General features: G+C 45.0%; 1 protein-coding gene across 1 annotated transcript in view; it reads left to right on the top strand.

Moving 5' to 3' along the window:
• Window positions 1–15584, top strand: part of Sdk1 (sidekick cell adhesion molecule 1) — a 983759-nt gene that overhangs the window by 364580 nt on the left and 603595 nt on the right. The window contains 1 exon segment of the mRNA NM_001447264.1: window positions 1789–1936. Within this exon segment, the coding sequence (NP_001434193.1) occupies window positions 1789–1936 (148 nt within the window).

Raw genomic sequence — 15584 nt, 5'->3', positions numbered from 1 at the left:
TAGTTTTATGTTCGCAATAGTAACATGAACCTATCTCACACTCCTCTCATAATCGCTGATATGACAGAGGGCGGGCCCCATACTCTACATGCTTACCTATTATTTAAGCCTCAAGGGAGCCATCAATCTTTCTGGTTTGTTGAAGATGAAGCCATTGCCAAATTTATCTACAGAATAATTCAGAACTTTGATTCAATAGAAAAATTGAAGACATAATAAATAGACTGTGGATCAATACTCAAACCATATTTGAGTAATGTAAGAGCCTGGAATTCGTTATAGCACACAACATTGTGTTTATGAAGTTTGAGCTTTGCATAGTTTTTCTTGCCCTCCGTCCCACACTTTGTCTGCCATTCCCACAGTGTGTGTGGCCTTCCTTCAAGTTCACGTAGGCAAGAGTGTTTCCCCCAGTGTTACATAGCTCTCCTATCTGTGCCTTATAGTGTGTCCTGTCATATAGAAAAGAGCTTTTAGTGATAAAGCTACAGATGATAGCATTCTTTCATAAAAATATCTAAGGACGAGATGTATTTAATAATCTATGGTGGTCAGGCATGGTTAGCACACACCTTTAATCCCATTACTCAAAAGGCAGATCTCTGTGAGTTCCAGTTTACACAGTGGTTTCTAGGCCAGCCAGGGTTGCATAGCGAGACTCTGCCTCAAAGAAAAAAAATGAAAGGAAAAGAAAAGAAAGGAAGGAAGGAATGAAGGAAGGAAGGAAGGAAGGAAGGCAGGATGAAAGGATGGATATACAGTGGCTAAGGGATTACTCAGTCATTAAAGTACTTGTTCCACAAACATGAGGAATGAAGTTTGGATCTGAGCTTCCACATATAAAGCCAGAGCCAAGCATAGTTAGTTATAAGATTCCTGGGGCTTGATGGCCAGCCCATCTAGCCAATTATCACCCTTCGGTTCAGTGATGGACAATATCTCAAACGATACATGGAGATTGATCAAGACAGATACATGATCATCCTCAGGCCTCCATGTGGACATACATATACGTGTGTGTGTGTGTGTGGTGTGTGTGTGTGTGTTTCCAACCACGCCCCCATACATATATGCAAGATACATGGGAACACACATAAACCATATGGTGTGGAAACATCTGTATACACGGACTACATCTGACCACAACATAGAAATTGTTTTAATGTTTTAGGTTCCCGATTTAAAAGGGAGCCTTTCAAATCTAGTCTGATGGCTGGGTCCTCATTTCTTTAGTTGTTTTAATCAGTAGAACAGTGACTGCCCCATGCCATGTCATCAGTGTAGGGGCAGGCAAGAGAGTCTTCTGCAAACCCCCTAAGGATTGGAACACACTGGTTTCCAAAGGCTTGTGAGTGGAGACAGTGTCCCCGAGATGAGGAGATGGATGAGGAGACCCAGGCAGGAGGGGTAGCTGCAGAGTGTCCAGTGTTGCAGCTCTGTAAGAACTGCTTCATAGGGCCTGGGGTGACTTCCAGAATCTGTTTTTTGTTTTGTTTTTTGTTTTAGCGTTACAGTCAACTGTGAGCAGTCATTATATTACTGCAGTATGACGAAGGCTGGTGGCCTCTCTGACGAGGCCCTGCCTGTGACTGCTTTAGAGACACATGGCTCAGCCAATGCTCCATCTGCACTCGTCAGCACTGCTGCTCACTCTCGCCTGTCACCATGATGGCAGCATGATGGCAGCACCGACTTCACTGTAAAATATAGCCATTTCCCTTTCTGACCCCTACTCCCCTTCAAAAACTAGTGTGCTCCAGAACGTAAATGTCTAATTTTTCTCCGCAGATATGGGGAACTTCATGGATGCAGACCAGAGGAAAACGGTTTCTCAAGGACATGCGGCACTTCTAAACCTACTGCCTATCACCAGCTGCCCCAGACCTCAAGTGACATGGTTTAGAGAAGGACACAAGATCATTCCCAGCAGCAGAATGTAAGTTGCTCCAAAGGCAGACGTAATTCATTGCACGTGCGTGTACCATGCTCTTAGTAACAGAGAGGACGGCTAAGTGGCCGGTGGCAGGAAAGCCTCGTCTGGAGTGGAAGTGTCCCTAATGAGCAGCTGCTTGTGGCCGGCCTGCCTATTTTTAAGCCGTTTAATCAAGTAGCCTTGTGCTGTTGCTTTCTGCTTGTTGTATGTCCTGAACCAAGGTCTCCTCTCCACCCTGGAGCCCATTCTCTCTGATGTTGAATACACCTCACCACTGTCACCCCTGAACTGTGCGTCATCGCCTCATTTCCCCAGGCCTGGTGTTTACTTACACAGCTGTGGGGTTCCCCCTCTGCTTTCCCTTGAGCCTCACGCCTGATGCTCCTTTCAGTGACGATAAAACGCCAGTTACTGCTTATTTCTCCTTATCCTTTCGTTCTTCCGTGACAGCTTTATTTCCTCTTGTCCAATTAGGGGCCTGCTCATCTATTGCTAATCTCACTGCTAAGGCCCATCTCAAGGTCTTCCTGCGTGCCCCACGTTCAAGATATGTGCTGGGTGTCAGGCAATTTCTCCATGTGGAGGTTTTAGTGACTCAAAAGAACATTGGGTTCATAGTCTTGACTTTATCCAGAGGGAGTGTACCTTGTTTGAGAAAAGTCTGTTTTTGCCAGCATGTATACCAGGCTATCCCATGAGCTATCTCCATCTCCTATCTCAGAAAGACTCTGGGATTATAGGTCCATGCCTCTGTGCCCAGCTTCACATTGGTTCTGGGGATCTGAACTCAGGTTCTCACACTTGTGAGTCAGTTACTTTACTCACCAAGCTGACTTCCTAGTCCTTGCTATGTATTACTTAAGTGGCTACCTTGCAATAGAATTCAAAGATAATGTTGCAATGACAAAAACTTCAAAAATAAAAATTTTCAAAAGGAATCATGGAACACTATGTGCTTGAAGTAAAAGTCAAATATTTATGCTACCAAGTGCTGGATCGCAGATAAGAACGCACGACGGGGGTTGGAGATTTAGCTCAGTGGTAGAGTGCTTGCCTAGCAAGCGCAAGGCCCTGGGTTTGGTCCCCAGCTCCAAAAAATAGAAAAGAAAAAAAAAAAAAAAAAAGAACGCACGACGGGAAAGATCTGGGTTCAGTTTGGAAAGGATGTGTGTGAGATATTTGCTGCACGGGTTTTATATGCAATTGTGGAAGTTAAGGATGGGCTATACCCACATTCCCCCTCAGCAGAGCATGGTGGACCTCCCTCTGTAAGCCGTATAGACCTGTTATCCCACCTTGACATCTGAACCCTGCATGGGCCTGCTTATACCAAACATTTCTATTTTGGCAGTCAGAAATAGGAGAAAATAGAAATTTGTGCAACAAGCATACTTCAGAATTCTCGTGAAAAGAAAAAAACCAATTCCTTTTAATGGCATAGCTGCTAAGCCTTTTTTCTGTATCTGAAGTTTCTTGGATATTCACCTTCATATTGATTCCAATCATAACAGATGTCTCCTGGGACTGGGTGAAACAAAGAGGCAGGATCGATATCTCATCGCTGTGGGAGAGCATTCTGCTGAGCAGAAAGCAGCTGAGATACAGTGTGGTATAAATGTTCTGGGAGGACCAGCATGGAGCACGGGAGGGCAGGAGAGGTGGGAGAAATGCTGGGGTACTGAGAACAGTGCAGTTCGGAAAGTAGGCTGCATTAGGCTTCTTCTCAGGCATGGAGCTCGTAATACCAGGGGCTGGGAATCCATGGTGTCCGGATCATTTTCATTCACTTGGTAGCAAATAGATACTTGTTGGTTCACATGGTTGATGTGTGAACCAGCTATGCTCATGAGACAACCTTCATTCAGAGTATGACAGGATGTCCATTGAAATAACTCTTGATTTTTAAATTTTACTCATAATTTCATGGCTTTTTTTTACTTGCAGATTTATGCTAAAGACTATTGAATTCCTAATGAACTGATAAAATGATAGTATGATTAAAGTCCTAACACAGTGGCCCATCAAACAAACAGTCAGTTTATAAGCATAAAACTATCGATAAACCTCTGGCCCTGGCAGTGTTGTGGTGTATGGGGCTGATTATGAATATTTACATTCCTACAAGGTCCTTTAGTTTTGTATGTTCCACCTCATCAGCACCCCACATTTCCTGAGTGCCTGCTGTGTGAGATGTCATAAATCAGGGCGTGTGTACTGTTCCCAACAGTTTATACACCGTCCTGAGATATACTGCTCCTAAGAAACTTCCACTTCTGACCCACGTGGCTGCACACAAGGAGCTCTGGAAGCATCCAATCTGCTCCATATCACCGGGGCTGCATCTAAGGTCTGGAGAATTCTACCCAAAATGCATCACGAAACCCAGCACAGGTCAAGAACTTGCAGTGACTTTCAGCCTTGGCATGTGAGGTCACTTCCTGGAGACCATTGCTGTGGAGGCCACCCTCGCCACCTCCCTCTCTTTATAACATTATCTTATGACCTTTAAAAGTTGACCTTTGGGCTTTCAATGAAGTGGATTTTTTTTCTCTTTAAAACGATTCAGTAACCCTAGTGTTTCCAAACTTGAAGATTTAGTTAAATAGCCTATTAATAATCCTAGTAGTTATTATTTATTGAGGACCTACTTGAAACATATCTTCTGTAATCCTCAGAATTGCCTTCCAGGGCACTTATAATTAGCTCCACTTACAGCTATCAGAACTGAAGTTTAGAGATACTAACTCACCCCAGGGCACACAGCTGACAAGCTGCAGCAGTAGGACTGAGGTCTGGCTCTGACTCCAGAGCTCACGCTCGACTCTGTCAAGCTGAGTCTCCTGTTCGCTCTACTTGACGAACTTGCCTCGTGCTTTTGATCATTTCTCCCATGGCTTCAGGTGGTTTTGCTCATTTATTTAGAAGCCCAGATTTCAGTTTGAAATAACACCGGCTTATGTGGGTTTGGGTAGAGGTAGGGAGAAGTGTCAAATATCAGGATAGTGAAAGAACAGAATCACCAGGATTTCCTTTTGGATTGAATGTGGAATTTAAGAGCTGGAGAAGAACACAGGCAGATCTTAGGATCTGGGGCCTAATCCACTGGTAGGATGGCTTGCTGTTTCCTGAAGTGGGCAAAAAAATTAATTTTAGGAGAAACAATTTTATGTGAAACAAATGTGTGCTTTGTGTGATTGTGAGTGTGATTGTGAGTGTATGTGAGTGTGTGTGTGTGTGTGTGTGTGTGAGAGAGAGAGAGAGAGAGAGAGAGAGTTAGTTTATGGGTAGGCAGTGTGAGTGTGTGCATGGATATATTTGTGTGTGTGTGTGTATGTGTGTGATTGTGGAAATATGAGTGTGTGTGTTAGCATGTGTCTGAATGTGTATTGTGGGAGTTTGTGTATATGTGTGAGAATGTATGTGAGTTTGTGTTTTGTGTATGTGTGTGTGTGTGTGTGTGTGTGTGTAGGAAATGTGGTATGTGAGTATGTATGTGTGTGAGTGGGGGAATGGGGTACTTTGCACAGAGGTTAGCTTCAGCTTCCTTCCTTCATCCCTTTCCCCACCTCCCTCTCTCTCTCTCTCTCTCTCTCTCTCTCTCTCTCTCTCTCTCTGCATAGAGAAATTTTATTTTAGTATGCACAGAATGGCAGAGGAAAGCATTGTACTTTGGGAGTGGCCCAGGAGAATGGGACAAACCCACAGCTTAATGATATCCCAAGGATATCAAAGCCTTTGCTCCTGGAGCTTGTAAACACACAGCTCACACAGCAATGGAAAGAAATGTTGCCAGAGCAATGAAGAGTTTATGTGGTGGGAAGAAGGATGGAGGGGGAGAGAAAGACTCTGTAACTAGCATGACCATTAGTTCGTGCCTGAAGCCTAGGGCTGGTTGGCACCATACCCAAATGCTGGAGGGTCCTTTCTTTACTGGTTCTCAGGCCCTAACCATGAGACTCAATTCCAGAACCCATGACCTGTGCCTTCCTGGGGACCTTGATCTCATTTTCCCCAGTCCTCGGCAGAAAGGCTACCTATCTCTCTTGCTATACAGGAAATGAAGTCACCCAACAGTATTCATTGTAACCATCTTGTAGTGGTCCTGTTTGGAGTGGGGGGATCCTTCTATCATCCTCTTAAGATTGATGGCTTTAGTCGGAACTCTCACACAAGAAGAGACACATGCCGGCAGTGGTGCCTCATGCCTTTCATCCTAGCATTCAGGAGACAGAGGCAGGTGGATCTCTGTGAGTTTGAGGATAGCCTGGTCTACAGAGCTAGTTACAGGACAGCCAGGGCTACACAGAGAAACCCTGTTTTGAACTACTGCCACCCCCCTAAAGAGGAGACACTAAGGTTAGCACTCCAATAATTCTATCTTGAATTAACCCTTCTGATCTCTAGTTCCTTTCTGCTTGGGGCATTTTCTAATCACAACTGGGTTTCCCCCGGGGTGATAACTACAGAAAGCACATGTCTCTCCATAACTATATGGCCTGATATATAAGGCAGCAGTTCAGTCTCAGAGGACTGAATGGATTGGTGGTTGTCAAGACCTGTCAGGTGGCATCTACACTTCCCCAGAGGAAGGGGGGGGTGGAATAAAAACAACACGCTGCACAGCAAATGACTGTTGACACAGAAAACCATCTCAGAAAGGCACATGATGCTCTGAAAGCACGGAGAATAAGTTAAACTGGGAAATTTGAATAGATGATTATGGGTTTTATGTATCTGAAAAGATATTAAAAAAACATGCAAGTTTATGCTTTTGATTTACTGGATCCAAACAGTTAATTTGCTCTCTTCTCATGTCAGAGCGGAAGACAGCTTTGTCTTATTAATGTAGTCTAAGTTGAAAACAGAAAGTCCTCCGTGCTATCCTGGCTTAGATCTATTTTCTTCCCCTCCTTTTGTTTCTCAAGCTTTGAAACGTGAATCTGGATGCCGCGCAGAGTTCCTCCTACCCCCGGGAGGTAATTCATGCCTGCAGTTATCAGATTAGGATGCAAAAACTTGGTGTGTACAGTGCCATTCTTTTGCTTAATTGTGGGTTTCTGTACTCATATTGCGTCCTGTAGTCTACCTGACAGGAATGTGTGAGCACAAGCATCCTCACACGTGTTTTCCCGGAAACATGAAGTTTATAGATTGGATATTTCAAAGCTCCAGTCGGCTTTGCAATAGATGGCTTGCCAGTAGCGATCTGGGCTGTGAGGTATGGGTAATAAACAGCATCCCGGGTGACGTACAAACAGCCCAGCTCATAATTGTCCACGCTTAAATACTCAAGCATCCATTAACTTATTTCCATTTCATTTCTGCTGCTCCAAGAAAGATCTGTGGAAATTAGCATTGTGTTGGGAGCCACAACTCAATACTCGCATGAAGTAGGTCTGGTTGTAATAATATTTTTATAGTTAACCGAGCTTTCAAAATAATGTGCTTTAAAATTTTTTATATTATATTTTATGGGCATTTTGTGACTGCTTGTAGAACACATCTATATTTGTGAAGTGAGCCTTATTGAGCATGAGTCAAGCTGGCTGGAATATGGCAACTCAAGCCCAGGTTCCGGTCTTGGGCAAGTTACTTTTCTCCCCTGTACCCCATTGGTTCTTGTTTTAAAAACTTAGGAAATGCAAAGGAAGTGTTTATAAGTCGATTTTGTGTGCTCACATTTGCTGGTGTTGGTAGGAAAACTGACACCTATGGCCACGCCCACTGCCCCCTCCCAACCCCCCTGCTCTTCCCTTCCCTGAGTTCCTAGATACTGAATACCTGCCTAATGCTGAGCACCAGTCTAGCTGGTCAGCACCAAGAGGAAAGCAAGGCATTCAAAGTGCTGCCATTGGGGAGGACATGTCCCCATGTGGGGACAGCATGTAGGAATAAATGCTAAGAGGACGTGACCAAGGAGGGACAACAGAGTTCTGATCCAGGGATAGGGCTCCTTTCAATTGAGTATTAATGTTTGGGGAGATTCTCTCAGTTGATTATGTGTTTGTTTTGTAAACAAGAGGACCAGAGTTCAATTCCCAGAATGCACCTTTAAAAAATAAAATAAAAAGAGGCATGGGACCCCTATGCTGTGAAGGTAGAGATAGGAAGTTCCCTGAAGGTCACTGGCTGGTCAGCCTAGCCTGTTTGGAGAACTCCAGGCCAGTGAGAGACTCTCACTCAAAGAGCAAGGTAGACAGCCTTTGAGGACCAACACCAAACATCGTCTACTGGTTCACACACTCTATGCATACACGAATGTACATTCATCTGCATATACATACACACACACTCACACACACACACACACTCTCACACACACACTCTCACACACACTCGCACACTCTCACACACACTCACACACTCACATACTCACACACACTCACACACACACACTCACACACATACACTCACACACATACACTCACACACACTCACACTCACACACATACACTCACACTCACACACATACACTCACACACACACTCACACACTCTCACACACATACACTCACACACACTCTCACACACACTCACACACACTCTTACACACATACACTCACACACACTCTCACACACACTCACACACACTCTCACACACACTCTCACACACACACTCACACACACACTCTCACACTCATACACACACACACATACTCACACACACTCACACAAATAAATGTCAGCCACTTTTGAATTATAATTTGACTAATATAAAGTGCACAGACTTTCAGCCCGTGGGTGGGTGAATTGTTGCAACTGTGCCCACAGATTTAGTCTCCCCCCTTCAAGTGGAGAGAGCTCCTTGTGCTTTCTCCTCCAGCTCCCCTTCCCAACTAATCTAATTACCATAGATTGCTGATTGTTTCTTATTCTAGACTTTCATATAAATGGAATCATTGAATATGAACTCCTTTGTGTCTGGCTTCATTCATTCAACCTAATTTCTATGATAGTCTCAATATGACATTTAATAATAATAATAATTAGCAATTTCGGAGTTGCCAGGCAGTGTTTTAAGTGTTTTATTTATAATGAGTCATTTAATCCTCACAGCGGCCAGTGAGTGAGGACTGCGATTATACCGAATTTACTGGTGAGATGAAAGGCGGGCAGAGGCCAACAGCCGGGCAGCGCTGGCTCTGTTGGATTGCGGAGTCACCCTCTGTGCTGTGCCGGCCTCTCGGGGTGATGTCTGCAGCCGATGAGTACCAGCAGACCCAAAGGATGTATGTTCTAGGCAGAGCTTAGATGCAGGGAGTAGCTTGATGTGTTTGCTAAAGTGTCATGCTAAGGTCAGTTGTGAGGAAGGAACAGGCAGGAGTAGCGAGGAGACCCCCATGGAGATCCCGTAGACCCAGAATCTGGAAATAAGTAATGATTTTATTCTATATTCAGTAGGAAGTCCTTAGAGAAGGAGCACACATTTGTTTTGAAAAAAGAATGTGGCAAAATCCGTATGACATGGAAGTTAGTATTTTAACCACTTACTTGTTCGTGTGCCCTATATGGTATATGTGTATCTGATGTATATGCATGTGTGCGAGGATATACATGTATCAGACAAGGAGGATACCATGCATCCTGCCCTAACACTCACTGCCTTTTCCCCTTCATCCCAGCATCTGCCACTGAACATGGAGCTAGGCTGACAGCTAGCAAAGTCACAGCAATCCTCCTGCATCCACCCCCACCAGCACTGAGGTTACAGTTGTTCATGTGGCCTTGCCCAACTTTTTTTTGTAGGTGCTGAGATTTTTCTGCTTCCTGGGTATTGTCATGGCGCGAACAGTTGGGTTTCTTGTGGTGTATGAGTGTGCTGTGAATGCACCAGCTTCTGTATGATCGCTAGACTGTTGATAGATATCTGGGTTGTATCCAGATTGGGGCTGTTATGAACACAGCCGCTGTGAACGTTCTTGCATGAGTTTTCTGTGAATGGGAGACTCACTCTTTCTGGGACAAACACCCAGAAGCTAGTTGCATGTTCCATTTTTGATTTCGTTGTTAAGGTGACAGCAGTCTCTCTTCTAGACTGACGGTTCCATTTCATTTTGATACCAACGGTATCCTTCCCTGCTTCTGCTCTGACACCACTGGTACATGCACCCTTTCCTTCCCTGCTTCCACTCTGGTGTGCAGTGTTGTCCTAGTTTTAGATTTATTTTGTCCATCCTGATAAATGTCTGATGATAGCTCATTGGTGTTTTTTTCTCTCCTCTTTGAGCTTTTAATTTTCATCTCCCTCAGTGGTGGGTGATGTTGAACATCCCTTTATGTGCTAATTTCAAAAAAGAGCCAAACTCCTTGTGGTGCAGAATGTTTTCATTTATTTTAAAAGTCAACCGAAGGAGTGCGAAAGTAGATTCTGTGCCCTAAACTGAGAGAGATTGTTCTGGAAGATCTGAGGCAAACTCTCAGATTGAGCACAGAGATACAACTATGGAAACTGTGTAAGGGAGATTGTATATGATAGAGAGAGTGGGGCGCTCAGTCCACGCCTAGGGAATCATTCCAGAGGGAGCAGAGAGGGTGGGGATGATGCTGGGAGAGATGGCTACTGCAATCATCCCCCCACCCCCCCCAAAAAAAAAAACCAAATGCCCTTCAGAGTCAAAAGTCAAATAAGCTTCAAGAGGGACAGAAGAGAGCAAGCCTGGGCACACGGGGTCACTGCAGAGCCTCAGGGCGGGTCTTACAAGCAGCCATATTTGGATAGAGCCACTGTGAGAAGCAAACTAGCTTTGGTAACAGGAGACCAAGTGACTGTGGTGCAATCTCTTCACGGAGTTTGAAGCAGCCATCACAGGTGAAGGGGTGTGGGAAGTCTTAAAGATGTCCTTGCCCAAAGACTTAAGACTGAGTGTGAGGCCGAGTACTGAATCTTGAAGGGAACACACCATCAGAAATGTCGGTCTTACCTTTAATGTTTTCTCTAAGCTAGAAAATAGGTAACCATTTTAAAGCATTTATGTAAAATACTGGAAGATAGCAGGTTGAGATGGCTTTGGGACCCTTTATTGTGAATGCCTCAGAGAGCAGCTGTTATCCACAGTGAGTACAACCATGGCAGGGCACTTGGTCATATTGTTTTGATGTAGCATGATATACGTGTGCTGTGGTGTATGCTAGCGTGATTTGTGTGTGCTGTAATGTACGTGGAGACATGCATACATGAGTTGGATGCTGGATTCCTGCTTTGTCACTCTCTCCTTTGTTCTCTCAGGTTTGTTTGTTTGTTTGTTTGTTTGTTTGGCTAGGCTGTTGATTGAACCTCTCTAGTTCTGGGCTTGTGTCAGTCACACCTGGGTTTTTCATAGGTGCTGGGAATTAGAACTCAGGGCCCTCTGCATGTGCTCTCACCCACTGAGCTATCTCCCCAGACCAGAGTTTTTTCTTTAAGATGAGGAGTCCAAGAGACCCTCCTCTCTATAGCAGTAAACATTATCAATACCAGTAAAAATTATCAACTGGAGTGGGACGGAGCAAAGAGCATGTGTGGGCTGTATTGTTCCCACCTAGCCTGCCTCGTGAAGTCTGTGCTTTAGAACCCTGTTGTGTGGTCAGTGGTGACTGAGATAGCTCCTGTTGTGTGATGAGAGATGGCTGAGATGGCCCTCTGCTATGAGGTGAGAGGTGACTGAGATGGCCCCTGCTGTGTGGTGAAAGGTGACTGAGATGGTCCCTGCTGTGTGGTGAGAAGTGACTGAGATAGCCCTTGGTGTGTGATGAGAGGTGACTGAGATGGTCCCTGCTGTGTGGTGAGAAGTGACTGAGATAGCCCTTGGTGTGTGATGAGAGGTGACTGAGATGGTCCCTGCTGTGTGGTGAGAAGTGACTGAGATGGCCCCTGCTGTGTGGTGAAAGTTGACTGAGATGGTCCCTGCTGTGTGGTGAGAAGTGACTGAGATGGCCCCTGCTGTGTGGTGAAAGTTGACTGAGATGGTCCCTGCTGTGTGGTGAGAAGTGACTGAGATGGCCCTTGGTGTGATGAGAGGTGACTGAGAATTTATTAGTTGAATCACACCTTTCCCTTTCGGAGCTCTTAAATTTGTATCCAGATTATGTTTTGACATGCCGACAATCATAAGCAAGAGGCCTTTTTAAATGCATATAATAGTATATTCTAGGAAATAATGCTTCCTTGTGGCTGTCTTTGTATACTCCTTACATAGCTTGGTTTCACTGCTGTGTGGTGAGTGGTGACTGAGATAGCCCCGAGGAGTCCTGTTCTCTTACAGGCTGCCAGGCAGTGTGGCAGAGGGTTGCCTTATAGACACTGTTGGATCAGATTGTGGGTTCTACCTCGAAGTGGATGCATTCTCCAGTGTGAGGTCAGTCTCATCCCAAGGTGTGTAGGGAATGATGGAGTGTGCTAGAGACTCCTCATGGTGAGGCTCCTGCTCAGCCGATGTGGCAGGTCACTTCAGGCAGCCATCCCTGAGCAAACTGATCAGCATGGGGAGGGGCGCTCTTCAATGGCTTTGTTCCATTTGAGTTGGCAATGTAGTGTTTAACTTTAATGACAAGAGTTTAATATTCTATGTAGCGATTTTTCATTTGGAATAAAATGCCACTCCATTTTACGGAAGCAGATCTACTGACAATAATGCATTTCTTTACAAATATTAGCCTATTATACATCTTAAGTCACTTGCACGTAATTGCATTTCACCAACTCCACATAATACTTTAATTAAAACTAGGATAATTAAAATACAGTTTTAATGAGCAATAAATTCCAGTTGCCAAGCCTGGAATGTATTAGTTGAATCACACCTTTCCCTTTCTGAGCTCTTAAATTTGTGTCTGCATTATGTTTTGACATGCCGACAGTCATATGCAAGAGGCCCTTTTAAATGCATATAATAGTATATCCTAGGAAATAATGCTTCCTTGTGGCTGTCTTATCTTGTGTGTACTCCTTACATATCATTGGTTGTTTATGGCTATTTATGCCGACTCTAATCCCTTGAGGCAAGGAAGAGGTTTCCTTTGTCTTTGAAGACTCAACAACTTAGCGACAGGTCATTCTAAGCAGTGAACATTCATTTCAGGAACAAGTTTTTTTTTTTTTTTTTTGAGTTAATAAATAGTAGCAGGTGGCAACTTCTGTCTTAGTTAGGGTTTCGTTGCTGTGAAGAGACATCGTGATCACGGCAACTCTTATAAGGACAACATTTAATTGGGGCTGGTTTATAGCTTCAGAGGTTCCGTCTATTATATCATGGCAGGAAGCACGGCAGCATGCAGGCAGACATGGTGCTGCAGGAGCCAAGAGTTCTACATCTTGATCTGAAGGCAGCCAGAAGGACTGTCTTCCCGCCGGCAGCCAGTAGGAGGCTCTCTCTTCTACGCCAGCTTGAGCACTAGGAACTCTCAAAGCCCGCCTACACAGTGACATACTTCCTCCTCCAAGGCCACATCTCCCAGTAGTGACAGCTCCCATGGGCCAAGCATATTCAAACCACCACAGACTGTGTGGCAGCTAGTGCTCATTGTCAAGCTGACAGAATCTAGAATCTCCTTGGAGATGGGTCTCTGGGCAAGCCTATAGGGGATTATCTTATTATGTTATGAGAAGATACATCTTAATTATGGGAGGGCTATCTCCTTGGGTGGGGCTTTCTGATTTGATAAAATAGGAGATGTAAGCCAACTGTGCATCCATCTTTCTCTGCTTCTTGGCTATGGCTGTGCTCCCCCAAGCTCCTGCCGCTGTGACTTCTGCACCTTGATGGACTATAACCTGAGCAGGGAGCCAAAGCAAACCCCCTCTCCTTTAGGCTTTTGTTAGTGGCATTTTTCACAGCAAGAAGTAAAGAAACTAAGGCAGACTGAGACACAGCGTTTCAGCCTCAACCCTGGCGCTAGCTATGTGACACTGGGCAAATCAATTAATTCTACTTGATAAAGTGGGGGCAGTAGTATATATTAAACAGAGCTAGATGATCGTGTTATTTGGCCAGCATCTTGGGATTTGGACTCAAAAGATGGCAGTGGCAATGATAGGCATACAACCCCTGTCTAATCTACAAAGAGAACTTGGTTACTATGTTATTACAGTGTTACAATAATTAACCCTGGCGACTACACAATATGTCTTAGTTGCTGTTCTACTACTGTGAAGAGAAGCCATGAGGAAGGCAACTCTTATGAAAGAAAACATTTCATTGGGGGATTGCTTACAGTTTTAGAGGGTAGTCCGTGGTTGTCATGGCTGGAAGTAGACAGTCATGAGCTGGAGCAGTAGCTGAAAGCGTCATATCTTAGTCCATAGGCAGCATGCAGAAAGAGAAACTGTAACTGGCATGGGCTTCTCAAAGCCCACACAGTGATGTGCCTCCAAAGAGGCCATACCTATTAAAGTCACGCCTCCTAATCCTTTCCAAACAGTTCCACTAACTAAGGACCAAACATTCAAACATATGACCCTTTGGGAATGGGATTCTCATTCAAGCTACCGCCCACAATTCACACAAGCATCCAGTCAGCTCCTCACTGTCTCATTTGGAAATATTTGTTCGTAGGTAATTTTTGCATGATCAATTTTCAACCCTAGGTTCATAGCACCTTATAATGTAAACTGTGGGGCGCTCTGTCCCCTTCCCTTTTACCCCAGACATGATGTTCTTGGGAAGTCCAATCCAGTCTTAATATTGGCTGGGGAAGCAGGATGAATAAGAGGCTCACAGGCAGATTGCTCTGCTCATGACTTTACCTGTGTCTCATTTGGAACATCAGTGCTATGTTACCTGCCCCCAGGCTCTCCCTTCCTTCTAATACCTAATCAAGCATGTCATCAGTGTAAAGTTAACCCTCCAGGGGCCAAGTTCCCTAGGTGGTGTGTGGGCCTCAACCATGCCTGAAGGATGGTAGCTAGGGGAAGCAATGGGGAAAGGATTTGTAAGCTGAACCCAGATCAAGGTTGACCCTTCACCACAGCTTCTGGCTATGTGTATTTCCTATGCACATTATCCACATATCCAAGAGGGTCAAACCTGAAGTTCAGTGTGTTCTCAATCTTTGAGGATGCTACATCCTAGAGAGAGGTGTCCTCATCTGGCCTTAGCCTAGGGTCTTTGGACAGAAACCTTGAGTACCCCCACACACTCTGAGTTCTCCAAGCTTGACTCAGAGCTCAAGAAGAACCGTATGATGTATGTCCCATATCAGGGCATTGATCTTCTTCAGGATTCAGGGTTCCTTGGATTGCAGAGAAGGCAGCAAGGCGTATGAAAGGGACACACAGTGGGTTAGCTGGAGGATCTGCTTGTATTGGCATCCTGTGCACAGGCTGGGAGCCCATTGGAGAGAGACCTTAGCATTGGACGCTTCAATCTGGGAGGGGAGGGGAAGGAGATTGCAAGGGAGCAGGAAAGAGGTGCTATCGTCTTAGATTAGAACCAGAAGGGCAACCATAAGAACCAGCTGTCCTGCTTCACCACTCTCAGAGTGCTCTGAGGGCTATGCTCCATACATGGAATGGGGTCACACCAGTCCAGTGAAAGCCTGGCATGGACATGTTTGGCCATCTGTTGGCCCCACGCTGAGATGAGGGGTGGAGAGAACTGGCTGTCCTCAGGAGGGTGAGTGCCTGGGAACTGGCTGGGTGATATGCAGCCCATGCAAATAATGTGGGGACACAGACC

Source organism: Rattus norvegicus, chromosome 12, assembly GCF_021556685.1.
Source record: "Rattus norvegicus strain SHRSP/BbbUtx chromosome 12, alternate assembly SHRSP_T2T, whole genome shotgun sequence".
NCBI lineage: Eukaryota > Metazoa > Chordata > Mammalia > Rodentia > Muridae > Rattus > Rattus norvegicus.
The sequence above is the reverse complement of the archived record's forward strand: the minus strand, read 5'-3'. Positions and strand labels throughout refer to the sequence as shown.